We start from the raw sequence: 15,461 nt of genomic DNA, 5'->3' as shown, positions 1-15,461 counted from the left end.
TTCAGATTCATTACGGTGCCTACCGGTGAAGGTTGTCTCGAGCGAAATTTTGTGTGCTATTTATTATCCTATCAGTGGTATCACCGCTTGCGGCCTTTCAACATGGCTTCCACAGGTCAGTCCGACGTTTTTTTGTCACGTGAAATATCTTTTAAAATAACTGATTATAATTCATAACTTTGTGAGAAAGTGACATAATTGTTTTTTTCAATCGATTACACCATATTTGCAGGTCTTTATATGGTTTATTGTAGTCGTATTAGCTACTTTTTAGTTGTTTGAATTTAGGCATTATCCGTACGATAAGCTGGTTTGTACCGCGTGGCCACATTTCTGGATATCCCGGGAATTTTTATTCAATATTTTCGTACCGAAATCTTTAAACGTATGGTAGTTTCTAATTGTGGAGTAATTTTTTTGTTTTTTTATACGATGTCTTATACCTTTTCCCGGGTGTGGAATATGTCCGTCTGAAAATTCCCGTAGCCTTCCGGTGATACTAAACGGTCAATGCGTCATCACCGAAACCAAAACATTTTTTTCATAGTTCGTTGCAGTAAATCCTAAGTTTTTTTAATGTTATTATATTTTGTCGCTTATCTACCTAAGTAGTGTATATTTTTATTAATCGTTTCTCTGATAATTTTATTTTATATTCGACTTACAGGAAAGAAGTCCAAGAAAGTTAAGGGGAAGACACTCGCCCTCAATGACTTCTTGGCTGCTACGCCCACTCTTACTACCAAAAACTGGGCGGATGAAGAAGATGACTTCGGTAAATAACGCTTTTTGTCTTTCACACTACATCTCACGTCTCTAGTTTTAAGGCTATCAGCTTTAGTTAGTTAAGTCAAAATGAATGTATCTGATATTTCTAGACATTAAACCAGTCCTTTCCTACATCTACTTGTAAAGCAGATTGTATGGCTTACACATGTCGACCTAAACATTATGTCATAGAAATTATTAAAAATTAACTTGTCTTCTCACTGATTCGCTGCAGAGGTGCATAGAAGATAGAATCCCGTACTACTTGCGCTTTCCATCTTTTTATATATGCTCGCCTGCTGATTGTTCCAACTCCAGAGTTGCCCGGCGACTCAGTTTCCCAGTGATGATGCGACAACACTGGCCCGCACCAATCTCGCACCTGGGGCCCCCGCACGGGCGCCCGTCGCCCCCTGCGCCCCGGGAAGGTCTGAGCCGAGGTCTGCGCCGGGCGCGCCGCCCCAGCCGGGCGCTCCGCCCGTCGCGGGGGCGGGGGCACCAGACACCCCGGCGCGCATCCCCCTGCCCGAGAAGCCCCCGGGGCCGAGGCGACGGGGGCGCGGCCGTTGGAAGCCCCCGTGACCGGCAGTTTGAGTCTAATGTGCGAGTTCCCATAGGAAAACTCAATTCAGACTAGTCTGGTGCGGATCGCAACCTTGCCGTTGAAACATGTTGTAACTGAGGGATTTTTATTTTTTACAATTGGTAGCAATGTGGAAAGATTTCTAGGAAACTTTCTTTGTATGTGAGAAACATGTACATACATCTATATGCAGTAGGTCTAGTGTTAGATATCGCTCACTCCTTTCAAGACCGTCATAAATCAAAAAACTTGATTTCTCAGGAGAATGTTTTTAATGTTTAAAAATATAACACTATGTATTAAAAATAAATATCAAGCCACTTATTAAAGTTTTTACTGTGCTACAGATCTTTTTAGGTTAAACCTGAATGTTTTTTCTCCATTTGAAAAATATTTAGTATATTAAAAAATATAATTAACCAATACCTTTTCTTCAAAATGCAAAAACAACACTTTCTGCCCTGTAGCGGGTAAATATTAAGTTAAAAATATGCTGCTTTTGCATTTTTGCTGGGATGGCCACTTATTAAACTTTTTACTGTGCTACAGATCTTTTTAGGTAAAACCTGAATGTTTTTTCTCCATTTGAAAAATATTTAGTATATTTAAAAATATAATTAAACAATACCATTTCTTCAAAATGCAAAAACAACACTTTCTGCCCTGTAGCGGGTAAATATTAAGTTAAAAATATGCCTCTTTTGCTGGGATATAGTACATTTTCTGGGCATTCCGAAAACATGCACAACTGAAAATTGACGATTTTTGATTTATGACGTTCTTGAAAGGAGTGAGCGATATCTAAAAAGAGATATATAATAAACTAGGAATTTTGAGAGACTACCCACAGCACAGGGTAAGCGCAATGGTGCGACGCGTATCACGTACATTCCTAGTATGTGTAGGGCGGTTAATACATTATCAAACATCATTATGTATTGTCTCTTAAGCAGAGCCGAGTTTCTCGAGCACCCGGAACCGCGCGCCCGTGGTGCTGCCGTCCGCCTCGCGAGCCAGCCGCGGGGGCGCGTACGACGAAGACACGGTGCCGCGCCACCCTCCGTACGTGGCCTACATCTCTAACCTGCCCTACGAGGTGGACGAGGAGAGCATCGCCGACCTGTTTGCCGGACTCAAGGTAAAATACAGTGGAAATATAATTTATATTTGAAGCACTAACTTTGTGATTTTCCATTTTATAATTAAACTTTGTTTTAAAATCATATAAATATTTTATTATAACTTAATTATAATGTCTACCGGTTTCGAAGCTAACCGTTTCTTTATCAAAACTGATTAATACTAAAACTCTATCTACTAAACAATATTCAAAATATTTTGACGGTTAGGGAAAGAAGCTTAGGTTAGATCTCAAGTGGCTTTATTTTATTTTTTTGTTGATTGGCAGTCTCAGTCAAAAGGGATCAGGGATGATGAGTGATTGGAAACGTATTTAATAACGGACTTTTAGCAAATTCATTTACTTGTGTATTTATTAGTTGTAAATTATTATTAATTGCCTTTTTGATTTCTAATATTTCTAAGTAATCTAATTTAAGTCCTCTATTGCATGTGTGCAATATATTTAGTTCTTTATTTTTATGAAATGAGTGATTATTTTCTATTAAGTGATTGGCAAATTCAGAATAATTATTATTATTAAGGTATCGTTTATTCCTTATAGTGCTCATCATATCTCAGCCTATATATAGAAAAAACATCTAGGAATTTTAACATCCGATGTAAAGAACATACACAATGCCTTAATAATAACAATGGGTTGTCAACATTTGGCCCGATAACCTCCGTATATTTACATGTCAACCTGCAAAGGGTGAATTAGGAATTATCATCTTCTTTTTTGAAAAACCCGTTCACACTTCCACTCTTTCACATTTCACGTACATATCAACCTTAACTTTATTCAAATTTTTATTTTATCGATTCGGCAGTCGCTTTGTGGTAAAATCTATCCATTGTTTGAAAATGATACAGAATGCATTCAAACACTTATCACAATCGATTTTTACAAATAATGGTACATATTTACTAAGTAAAACTCAAATTAAAAAAGTATTCAGTTTTTTTGAACTATTTCAATGGGTTTTTATACCTTATGACACCTTTCCTCATTTAGGTTCATGATATTCCATAGTGAAATTGATAATAATTTACTGTCGTTAATATTTTTTGTTGAAAACATTTTTTTGAAATGACTTTGACTTCTATTTGTCATTTTCAATGTGATGTTGTGTGACACAAATTATTAGTTTGTCAGTTAAACGGACAGTAAAATCTGCATTCATACTTTAACATTGTTAGGGATTACTTTATTCCAAACTCTATTATTAATGGTTTCGTATTGTTTTTTTTATATGCCTAAGAAATTATTTTACAAAACAACAGTAGTTTTTTTTTATAAAATGGTTTGCAAGAGGCTTTTTCATAAACATGTTACATAAAGTCACTGCCTCCAGAATAAACTAGCATATTTTTATTATTCATCTGCAGTTATGGTGCTTTAATAAACATATCATTAAATTGATTGATAACATGATACTATTGTAATTTATAGTATAATTATTTCCTTTAAATATTATTATCTTATTTGTGAAGAATTTATTAACTAAAACTCGTAGAATATTTCTTCATATCATTACTGTTTTATAGATATGAAGATAATAAAAAATATTTTTTTTTTTTAAAACTAATTAAATGATTCATAGAAATTCTTTTATACCTTAGATGCTATCACAGATTATAGAAAAGATTAGTCAATGCTTACACACTTTTAATGAGATTTTAAAATAATTTTTGATATTAAAAAAAAAAAAAAACTTAAATTTTGAGAACATTTCGTAGATGACATGCTGATTTGGAATTGAATGGTCAATATTTTTGAATAAATATTGTTTTGACCCGATAACCGCGTTTCAGTTTGTCTGTTAGATTTCCACCACATGGCGTAGTTATGAATAAATACTTATTTTCTTGAAAACCATTAATTTTTTATTACAACAAATATTTAAGCTACAAGCCATTGAGATAAATTATCCATTTAAACTTTTAAAATGGCATACTTAATATAGTATGTGATTACTCCGAAACTAACATTTTTTTACTGTGGATCTTTGTCGCTCTTCGAAAATTGTTGGAAGATGCTATATATTGTGTGCCAAGCGTTCAAAATACTATATAAGAGGTCTCGAAGTATGGATACATTAGCACTGCTCCACTTGCTGCATTATCTTACACAGAAAATTTAAGAAATAATTCATTTCAGGTGTCCAATCTCCGGTTGCCGCGTGAATCAGAGGGAAAGCTGAGAGGTTTTGGATATGTAGACTTTGAAGACCGCGACAGTCTGGTTGCGGCTATGAACATACCCGATCTAGTAAGTTATTCATTATTAAACTAGTTTTATATAAACATGAATTCAATATATGAACTGTCCATAATTTGAAATGAAATATTTTAGACTGTGAGCGGCCGGCGTATTCGCATCGACGTGTCGACGTCTGACAATGACAGGAGACAAGCCGGCGGTCAAGGGGGGCGAAGAAATGATCGCGAGAGGTAGGTACATTATATCGATAATGATGTTTGCGTCATTATCCCGGGATAAACGAAAGGGAGTCTGCTTTTAGAATTTTGTATTAAATACAGTAGAATCAGATTTGTTTAGTTGAACAAACAAGCATTTACATTTGGATATCAATGTTTGTACAGTTGCTGATTACTCATCAAGGTTACTGTGCAGGTGTTTTAGAATATATTTATAGATAAAATGCATCGAGTTCTCTACGAGTTAACTAATTTAGCATATATATATCGCCGTTAAGTCTTAAATTGAAGAGTGATCCGAGTAAATAATATGCGTAATATTTTCCAGGGAGCGTGATTACGATCCGGAGCGTACTGCCGGAGATTGGCGCTCCGGACCCCGCGTGGAAGGTGAAGGGCGCGGGGGCGGCGGCGGCGGCGGAGGGCGCGACGGAGGGCGCGACGGTGGCTCTTATCGGGAGAGGGACAGGGATCGCGAGAGAGATAGAGAACGTGAGTAATATTCATCGTCGCTATTTTATTTCCATCGCTGACCTCAACACTGTGATGAATTTCTAAGCGAATTGCATTTATTGCTAAATCGCTACGAGCATTTGTGCAGAAAGAACTGTTAGGGCGAATGTTGCACCAGGGACACACTCTCGAGTACCAGTTACTCTTCTGTCCCGGGAAGGTCCGAGGAAAGGTCGCGGCGTTGTGTCCGCTCACTCTCCAGCCGGGAGTCTTACTATAGTAAGGGAGAAAGAACCAGAAACTCCAATCCCGAGGTTATAGCACCTGTGACTTTGGGCTACCGAACGAGTTGTGCCTCGGGTTTGTTGGAACCTTTCTCAACCAGCGCTTTGAGTCTAATATGCAACGCGGCCCGGCGCGGGACGTAACTCAATTCGGACTAATCTCGCGCTAACAATGAATTTCTGTAAAAATGTACTCTTTCTGATATTTTTATTTACTTAAATAACAATTGGCTTTTGTCTATTTGGGTTTGTCGAATTGATGGCGTTTTAACTTTTTCAGCAAGCGCCGTGGATAACACTCCCGGGGGCTGGAGGGAGGGCAACCGCTCGAGGGAGGAGCCCCCCCAGAGGGAGAACCGAGCGTACGGGGGGCGAGACTCGCATGGCGACCGGGACAGGGGCTTCGGCGGCGACCGGGACAGGGGGTACTCCAGGGACGGGGACCGAGACAGGGGCTTCTCCAGGGACGGAGATCGGGACAGAGGATACTCGAGGGACGGGGAGCGCGACCGAGGGTACGATAGGGACCGAGGATACTCGAGAGATGGAGATAGGGGATTCTCGAGGGATGGAGAGAGAGATCGAGGCTACGACAGGGACGGAGATAGGGACAGAGGATACCGAAGCGGCGACTCTGGGAATAGAGACCGTTACAGGTTAATTTCATGTAGAAATATTAAAAATTTCTCGTGATTATTATCGCTCATTTAGCCCGTAACTTCTAATGTGTAGATAATATTTTGTTTCCATAAGACATTTAATATGAAAACTTTATATTTTATCAAAATTCGTATGACATTAACGATAGCATTTGCCAATAGTTTTAGTAAACATCATTATTTCATTTTATGTTTAGAATAATATTAGTCATATATTCTTATCAGTATATTAATGTTTGTAAATACGTTGGTTTAAAGTCATGTGTTAAGTAAGATCTCAGAATAGTATGTTGTTTTGATACGGAGTACCACTTGAAAATTTTGATTTTTCTAACCTTTTTATTTTATTCACAGAGACAACGATCGAGGCTTTGGTCGTGGATTTGGAGACAGAGATCGCGAGAGAGACCGAGACAGGGATCAGGACAGAGGTACTAAATAAGAATTTTTAAAAATCTTATACAGGAAAAATCTATTATGTACATCCAATTGAAGAATAGAAAATATCAAGAGAAGAACTAAAAATTTCAAAATAAAAGTTTACTATTTTCCATCATACAACTAGTACGTTTGTCCGTGTTCCATTCTCAGCTACAGTAAGCTTAGTAACAAAATTTCATAAAAACTACACATTTTTTTTTCTGCATATCTAAACTTTTTTAATTAAAAAAAAAAGGAAATTTGATTCATATTTTTACCACGTACATGCAATCATTTCCGGAGTAACTGTCAAGATAGCTGCAGAAAATCGCTCCGGCTGTTATTTCACATAAATGAAAGTGTAAATCAACAAAGTTATTTTAAATGTTGCCATTATTTTATGATGATCCTGTATATTTGATAGGATACGGATGATGCAATTGAAGAATCTCGGGGTAAATTATATTACTGCTGTGTGAAAAGTTAATGGAGGAGAAATAGTATATAGCGTAAAGAGAACAGCAGCGATGGCTAGGGTATCCAAGTTACGCAAGCTAGTACTCGCAGTTGCGTACTAGCTTGCGTAACTTGGAAACTGTTAATTTGTACAAGGGTTTGTACAAATTAGCGGTCATTACTTGTATGATAACTAGAATTTCATGGAGGAGGAATAGTATATAGCCAAAAGAGAATAGCAGAGGTGGGTAGAGTATCCAAGTTACGCAAACTAGTACTCGTAGTTGCGTACTAGCTTGCGTAACTTGGAAACTGTTAATTTGTACAAGGGTTTGTACAAATTAGCGGTCATCACTTGTGTCGGATGATAACTAGAATTTCGCATTGAAGATGCGGAAGTTTCAGGTGAGCCGCGCACGCGCCCCAAGCTGCAGATCCAGCCGCGCACCGTCCCGCTGGACGCGCCCGCGCCGGCCCCCGCCCCCGCGCCCACCTCGGAGGGGGAGGGCAGCGAGGGGGAGAGGGAGCGCCGCCCGGCCCCCGCCGCCAAGCCCGCTGCCAACATATTCGGCTCGGCCAAGCCCGTGGACACCGCTGCCAGGTTTGTCTATTTATTTCATATTGCTCCCAACTAAATGGTATAGTTTTCAAATTATTTCAGGCTGATTTAGCTTGAAATGATTTGCTTAGAGATTTCTATATTTTATTTCTGTTTTTTTTTTAATTACCTAACGTCCAAGTGACTCTGAAATCTAGCTACGGCTTATGCAACACCGTTTATCATGTCCCTACTCAGGCTTCAACTTTAAAAGTTTCATAGCCTATGCCTACTTGTGAGTGGATTTACTCTTTATGTTTAAAGTTACTATAATTTCATGTAATTCATGAGTGAAAATTCTAGGCAAAAACACTCGCTATCTCGCTAGAGGCATGAGTTTATACATTTCAATGATTCTAAGTTAGCAGTGAAGTTACTTAGGTGTATGATTTTAATTCTTGATTTTACTCAGGTAGTGAATTTACTTGTTTATTCTTATATCTATGTGTATACTTACATTTCTACCTAATACTTACATTGCGCCTAGGAAGGCAACCTGCTTAACTTAATACTACACTTAACTAACTTATGGTTAAGTAGCGTCTGTGTGCGGGCGGCTGGAATGGGCGGGCTCGTCGGTGAGGGCGGCAGGTCCAGGTGTGTTGGTGATATGATAGTGTAGTGGAAGTCTGTATTTGTACCTAAAGGGCATTAACGAAGTATCCGTTCCATACGAACCGATATTTTATTTCTGTAAAATATTAATTTATTTTATGTATATTGGGTAAAATTCTAACAGTTTAATATGTATAAGTTTTGGGTACACTCGTATTTACATATTATAGCATAAACATGGGAAAACATGTCGCTCACTCCTTTCAAGAACGTCATAAATCAAAAAACCTGATTTTTCAGGAGAACGTTTTTAAAGTTTAAAAATATTACACAATGTGTTAAAAATAAATATCAAGCCACTTATTGAACGTTTTACTGTGCAACAGATTTTTTAGGTAAAACCTGAAAGTTTTTTCTCCATTCGATAAATATTTAGTTTATTTAAAAAAAAATAATTAAACAATACATTTTCTTAAAAATGCAGAAACAACATTTTTTGCCCTGTAGCGGGTAAATATTAAGTTAAAAATATGCCTCTTTTGCTAAGATATAGTACATTTTCTGGCCATTCCGAAAACATGCACAACTGAAAATTGTCGAATTTTGATTTATGACGTTCTTGAAAGGAGTGAGCGATGTGGCAATGGAGATTTCCGAATTTTTAATGCTTATATTCGCTGTTAAGAAGAAACAAAATATAGGGATTGCCAAATGATTTTATTTTTAAATTCATAAATATTTTTCTTTAAAAAAAATAATTTAAAAAAAAATTTTCTTAGTACATTTAAAAAAAAAGTATGTTTATGCACATAAATTTCATCTTATTTTTATATCTGAACTATGGTGAAATTCAATATTTTTATCTTGTGCTATATGAATGTGTCCCTCTGACACCATGGCTAGAGTATTATGTAGCGCATGGTCGTTTGGTACAGACATTTTTATCTCATTTAAGAGCTAACCTCTCATCTGTCGAGCACCTTCCATTGCTTCCTGCCCAAAGGCAGGTTTTCATATCTTCATACCACACAATGCCCTCCATCTTTTTTAACTGCTCAAAGTATTCAAAATAATAATGATTATTTTTCAATCTTCTTTTGTGTTTAAAGTTATGCAACTCTCGGTGATGACTAAATTAACCTGTTAACCGACGAGTTCACATTTTAATTACGCAACATACAACAGGCTCGAATTCTTTCACTAGGACGTGTAAGTACGTCGCTCCTGGTGGATAGTGATTTCATATATTTTATTTATACTTAAAGTAAATGAAAAGATTATAAAATATGTATTTTTTTTGTTTATTTATATATAAATCACAAAGGAAAAAACAAAATTACTAACAAATAGATTCATAATCGAAAAACAAATTCATATTGAGACATTTATGGATGATTAATTACCTTTGTTGTTGGAAAACATAGGTCTCTCCCGCCCATTCCAGGGCGCAACATATATTTCAAGGACGTATTCCTATCTCCTATCCGTAACCTATACGTTTGAGGTATTTATACGTCCCGCCCGGTTAACAGGTTAAGAGGTTGTTTATTTGTCTTTATTTCAAAAGTTGAGGTGAAGTGTGCGAACCTCTGAGCTTCATATTTGTGATTTGATTACATACAGTATTTTTACGTGGAATTATTGGTGTGTTTTAGAGAGAGAGAGATTGAGGAGCGTCTAATGAAGAAGGGAGGAGAGAAGTACCGCGAGGGAAGCAGCAGAGATCGGGACGATAAGAAGGCCGCCTGGGGGAGAGATAGAAGGGTATGTACAATCTCCGTATATTTTACTTAACACACTATCTGCGGGAAGGATAATTTTACCGTTTCACTCGACTGATGGTGTTGGGCGGGAAGGGTAATTTTACCTTTTCACTCGACACATTGTAAATTGCGTGTAAGTTATTTTTACGCCTGACTTTTGCGGCATCTTTTGATCTCATATCGATGTATACAGTATGGTTAAATGTTATCACTTCTTTTCAGAGATGTTTATCTCTATTATGAGCGCGAATCCGCCCGCAGATAGTGTGTTAACCGCCCTACACATATGAGCGTATGTGATATGCGCAGTTTTTCTTCACCATTCCGCACTAACCCGTATGACATGAGCACGAGAAAAATTATCTGTTCCAAAAATATTTAATACGTCCGGATACACACTACCAATTTTTTGTGAAAAATATTGTGATTTTTTTTGCCTGTTATAAAAAATATGCTTGAAAATAACCCGAGAGTATAGGGTGGTTAAAGTAAAAATTGGCTTATTGGTCTTTTTTCCTGTTAATAACAGCTTTTATCAAAAGAGGGTAATATTTCGAGAAATTTTCTTTTACCCGAATAAGCACAAAAGTCAGCTGCTTTTCATCATAATCTACCAATTATTAATTTATTTATTTTTGTCAAAATGAACAAAATGCAGTAAAATGATGACTTAAAATTTAGGTAAATTTGTATTTTAAAAAGTGGAATAATTCCAAATGGAATGAGAAACGTAAAAAGCAGGTTTTACGTGAAAAATAAAACCTTATTTTTTTCTGGTTCAACTGTTAAGAGTGTGTAATCTGCCAGCTAAACGCCAACGCTGACTATTGACTTGTCGGCTAAGTTCCCAATTAGTTGGTTCGGACAAATTGCTAACTAGTTGGTGCGTACCTAATATCTATTTCTATGCACAATAAGTTTAATTATATTTTATATTTGATCTATAATGAAATTTGAGATTTGTGTCTCTTGTGCTATATGAATGTGTCCCTCTGACACCATAGCTAGTATTATGTAGCTGATGGTCGTTTGGTACAGACAAGTATAATCTTCATTCATCCAATAGCTGCCAAATTATAAAATATTCTTATTAAAAATAATATTTCTCTATGAATCGTTTTGTTTCAGACTGATCGCGATGATGTAGATGACCGAAGGGGAGGACCTCGCAGAAATGGTAAACTTAATATCTTATATTTCAATATCAATAATGAAAGATTTTTTAAAAAGTCTATCGGGCCATTGCTAAGATAAATGTTGAATGGCAGAGGTACTAGAAGTTAGAATCCTAACCCTTTTTACAGCCTTCAAGTGTTTTTTTTTTAGATGGGAATTGCATTTATTATTAACCTTGCCTATTATGTACGAGGTTTATAGATTATCAGATGGATTTTTGTTTCTTCTAACTAAATGCAAAGATGTTTTATTTTTTTACTTCTAACTAAATGCAAAGAATCTGTATTGGAAACAGGAGGGATAATCTAGTGTGGGTCAATCAGGAACTTCTCAGCATTTGTTCATTGCTGCGAAAAAACCACATAAAACTCCTTATGTGAAGGCGGTCTGTTGACTGTCAACAGACCTGTTCCACTAGAAGAGGGTTCGGGATTTTGTGTCCTAGCTTAGTTTACGTTACCAATGTCCTTCACTATTTTTATCATGTATGATACCAAGCCGTCAAGTGTAGATATTATTTTTCATATACGTTAACTCGGAAGATAATTACAGGACGCATTTTGATTGTTGTTTAGATCGCGACGATCGGAGGCGAGACGATCGTACCTCTCGACCAGCGGGACGAGACTACCGCCCGCCCAGGGACGGCAAGGACAGTCGGGACGGCAGGGACGCAAGAGACTCCAGGGACACAAGAGACTCCAGGGACACGAGGGACACAAGGGACACGAGGGAGGACAAGCGGGAAACGAGCGGCAACAGGGACTCCAAAGAGGATAATAAAGATGTCAGAAAGAAAGATCACGAAGATCGTCCTTTACCTAAAGCTAAAGAACAACAAGCTCCTGTGAGTCAAACATTTACTATAGTTACAGTTTAGTTCACAAAAACATTTTCACCAAGAGATCAAAAGTTTATTTTTCTAGTCTGTTAAAATAGGCAGGCTAGTAAAAATACCTTCCTCGTGTAAAATACCTGACTCTAAAGAAAATAGCTTTGATAAAATATTATAAAGTTACAGGAGTCCCAACTGTGTAAAATTGTGTGGTCCGATGCCTTCCGCTAGAGGCCGATGTGTGCCGTGTCGGCGTTCTTGATAACTGAAGGACAAATTAAGGAAGTTGGGAAATAGCCCTTCTATCTATGTTTGAAAATGGGTTTCTCATATCAGTTGACGGATTCACTCAGAGTAAGTAATATGTGAATGTTTTGTGTTTCAGAACTTTGTGGCTTCCAACAAGTTTAGTTCTCTGGAAGACGCGTCGGCCGACGCGGAGGAGGTGTCGGAATAGAGTGGCATACCTAAAGTCAATAGTCTGGCTGTAGCCAGTACCCAGTACCCAGGTTAAATTATCTCTGCAGTGCATATTGAGTGGACAGAGGGAAAAGTGATTGGGATGAACAATGTACATTCTGAAATACTGTATATTCTAATTGGCCTGTGCCGTATCGCAAGTGTGGTGGGGCGTGGTGCAAGTGAAGTGTGGTGTTGTGGACTCTGCGGGGGCGCCCCAGCTGCCCGGCGGGTATGTAGCGTACGCTCTCGGCGGCTGGGGCGGTCCATTCTAATTTTCTAATATCATCCTTTGATAAAGCCAACGTCGAATTGATTTGTGTATAATGAACAATCATTGTATTTATATTTTTTCTATGCAGTTGTGTATGAAGATAATTCATATTTTTAATTACCTCGTGTCTTTTCCTTCTGCGTCTGTAATCAACTGGTTTTGTATAATAATGGACTTTTTGGCTGAATATTTTTGTAATATTCACTCTGAGAGAGTAAAATATGTTATTATTATGTAATGCCTAGGCAATACCACGTGACAATCCCTATATTAAATGGAATGTATAAATTTGTCACAAAATATCTATGGTAGATTGTTTTTTTCTATTATTTATGGTATGTGGATGTCATTGTTTATGTTGTGTATATTGTTAACCTATTTTGTTTGCCAATATGTCCTGTATTCTCCTTCGGCTTGACTTTCTTTGACCCAATTCAGTTTAGCGAGTGGAGAAAGAGAATACATATGTTATTACCTATAAATTTACATATTTATACATAAAATATTGCTTACTAAATTTTCTTACAAGATAATGGGTGGGATTGTATAATAAATTGTAGGTATGATTTTTAAATCTAAATTAAATTTTTCCACACAATTTTTACATTGAATTGGTAATGTTTATACCAAATAAACAGTGGGAAGGTTTTTTTTTTAAATTTTTAAATTGTATCATTATAAAAATTAATAAACAGTTATTCTACATAACAAATGGTCAATATGTGTTATCCTTTCCATACATTTATTTCTTAAAAACAATCCTGTCTGTTTAAAACAACAGGAATAAATAGCACATGAACAAATTTATATCATTGTTCAGAATTTAATGCTGTGAATGTAATAAAATGAAAATGCATAACATTTATAGTTTTTTTCTTCATTATATTTATGTTTTAGAATATAAATAACAAAAACTTCGCAGATCCTGAAATTTTACTTCTTTAGTTTATGAGAAAAAAACTTTGCTTTTTTGTTTAAAAATCACTTTAACCCTTCCCTTACGATGCTAAAAACTCCCACGCGTTCCGGTGATATGTATTTTGTAAAATGTGATTGAAAATGTGATTTCAAAACGGGAAAAATGTGAAAATTCCTATATGTTTTTTTATTGACTATAGTTGAAGTTGAAATGTATCAATTTTGTAATGTTAGCTCTGACAAGTACCTAAAAAAGAAAAAAAAATACATTGTGAGTATCCGCCACGTGGCCATACAACCATGCCTGACGAAGTCCTAGTACGCAACTAAAATGAGATCGTCTGAAACATTATGAAGCCATGTGCGTGTGTACGTAAAGTACGGCACGCACGCATACTCTGAGAAACGTCTGTGTATTGGTGATTCTATCTCCGATTTATTTTAAAATTTATTTATTTCCGTCGCTGCAAATGAATAACTTTATATTATATTTTTATATTAACACGTAATAGTATTATGGAGGAATACAAAAAATTCTGAGCCGGTATCTATTATATTTTATACTGATATTCTCATTTTTAAACTCGAGTTGTAGTAAATACATATCACGGGGAGGGGAAGGTTAAACAACATATCCTTGAAAATAAAATGGGTCCAATAGGAAATTAAACACTGTTGAAATAGTGTAGCTGCTAACTTTCAATGGTCCAATGAAACTACTCCAATGCACATTTTCTATGTTACATTTTAAACAACGATAAAGTTTTTATCAAAATATCTTAATACAGAAAGGGCTTTCATAAAATTGGCCCTGGCTTGAAAAATTCACTTTGTCTTTTACTCCTCATAAGACTGTTTCTAAGGAATTGTAAATATTTTTTGTTTTAACCTAGAATGTCCCTCAACTTTGTAACATTTTATAAATATGTCAAACCAATATCCAAAGCATCTTTTCACCCTGAAACGATCATTATTCTATTTGATAATTTAGCAAAATAACGTCTCAGCTCAATGCACAGTGCGCATTGATTGCAAAATTTGAACCTATACTCGAAAACTAGGTTAACCTTAAATTACAATAACCTAAATTGAAGACTTTTCATTATTCGGAACACTTCATGTTTTGGACACATTACATACTCCGGTTAGTTTATTGATGTGTCACTTCAAAATGATGTCTATGAGATTTTTGAAGATTTTTAAGAGATTGTGTTCAATCAACATTCAAACATTCAACATTGAAATGGCCGAGATATAAGGGTGGAAACATCACAGGGTGTGTACCTGAAACCGCATATGGGCCGTGTACGACAGTGCGTACATGCCAATCGCAGAGAAGGGTTAATTACCATTGGCAAGAACTTAATTTTAGGCAATGTAAGTATCGCAGAATTTTTTTTCTTGAAATACATATGTACATATTTAGATGTGACAAACTTTGGGAAAAAATATAACTTTTATACCTTTTATGCATTAGTTTCAAATGCTGATTTTTAGAATAAAAAGCTTTGAATTTGGAAGAATGAGAAAAATCAGTTTATTGAAAATATGGTCCATTGCTATTTACACATTTTTCCCATCTCCCAAGTAATTTGTAAATACCACACCAGTAAAAATCTCCATTTTTTGCTGCAAACCAATCATCGATCCACTTTTTCGTCTTTTCGAATGAACCAAAGCACTGCTCAGTAAGTGC

The 15,461-nt window shown here is 36.3% G+C and overlaps 1 protein-coding gene and 2 non-coding genes across 14 annotated transcripts; all 3 read left to right on the top strand.

Annotated features, from left to right (window-relative positions):
• The first annotated feature begins 73 nt into the window (after window positions 1–73).
• On the top strand, window positions 74–13,706 carry LOC148312641 (uncharacterized). Of its 12 annotated transcripts, none has more exons than XM_088275881.1 (13): window positions 74–115; window positions 668–775; window positions 2,305–2,489; window positions 4,635–4,745; window positions 4,830–4,927; window positions 5,244–5,407; window positions 5,933–6,167; window positions 6,666–6,742; window positions 7,593–7,788; window positions 9,996–10,104; window positions 11,232–11,280; window positions 11,855–12,126; window positions 12,500–13,706. In XM_088275881.1, the coding sequence occupies exons 1-13, from the start codon at window positions 103–105 to the stop codon at window positions 12,569–12,571; spliced, it is 1,689 nt and encodes a 562-aa protein (XP_088132007.1). In that variant the 5' UTR covers window positions 74–102; the 3' UTR covers window positions 12,572–13,706. The 12 variants fall into 12 exon arrangements, with proteins under 12 accessions (XP_088132007.1, XP_088131994.1, XP_088131982.1 ...); XM_088275868.1 differs by having other exon boundaries at window positions 7,587–7,788; XM_088275856.1 differs by having other exon boundaries at window positions 7,578–7,788.
• Window positions 1,136–1,413, top strand: LOC148312643 (Nuclear RNase P). Its single transcript, XR_015839098.1, has one exon.
• On the top strand, window positions 5,526–5,822 carry LOC148312642 (Nuclear RNase P). Its single transcript, XR_015839097.1, has one exon.
• Window positions 13,707–15,461: the final 1,755 nt, after the last annotated feature.

Source organism: Brachycentrus maculatus, unplaced genomic scaffold, assembly GCF_059751285.1.
Source record: "Brachycentrus maculatus isolate JH-2025_06_01 unplaced genomic scaffold, ASM5975128v1 h1tg000037l, whole genome shotgun sequence".
NCBI classification, from domain to species: Eukaryota; Metazoa; Arthropoda; class Insecta; order Trichoptera; family Brachycentridae; genus Brachycentrus; species Brachycentrus maculatus.
Note: the sequence above shows the minus strand (reverse complement) of the source record. Positions and strands in the feature narration are given on the sequence as shown.

Coding starts and splice junctions, on each gene's coding strand:
- LOC148312641 (XM_088275814.1), top strand. Junction 776..2,301: donor GGATGAAGAAGATGACTTCG/GTAAATAACGCT, acceptor TTGTCTCTTAAG/CAGAGCCGAGTTTCTCGAGC. Junction 6,743..7,577: donor AGACAGGGATCAGGACAGAG/GTACTAAATAAG, acceptor TTCGCATTGAAG/ATGCGGAAGTTTCAGGTGAG.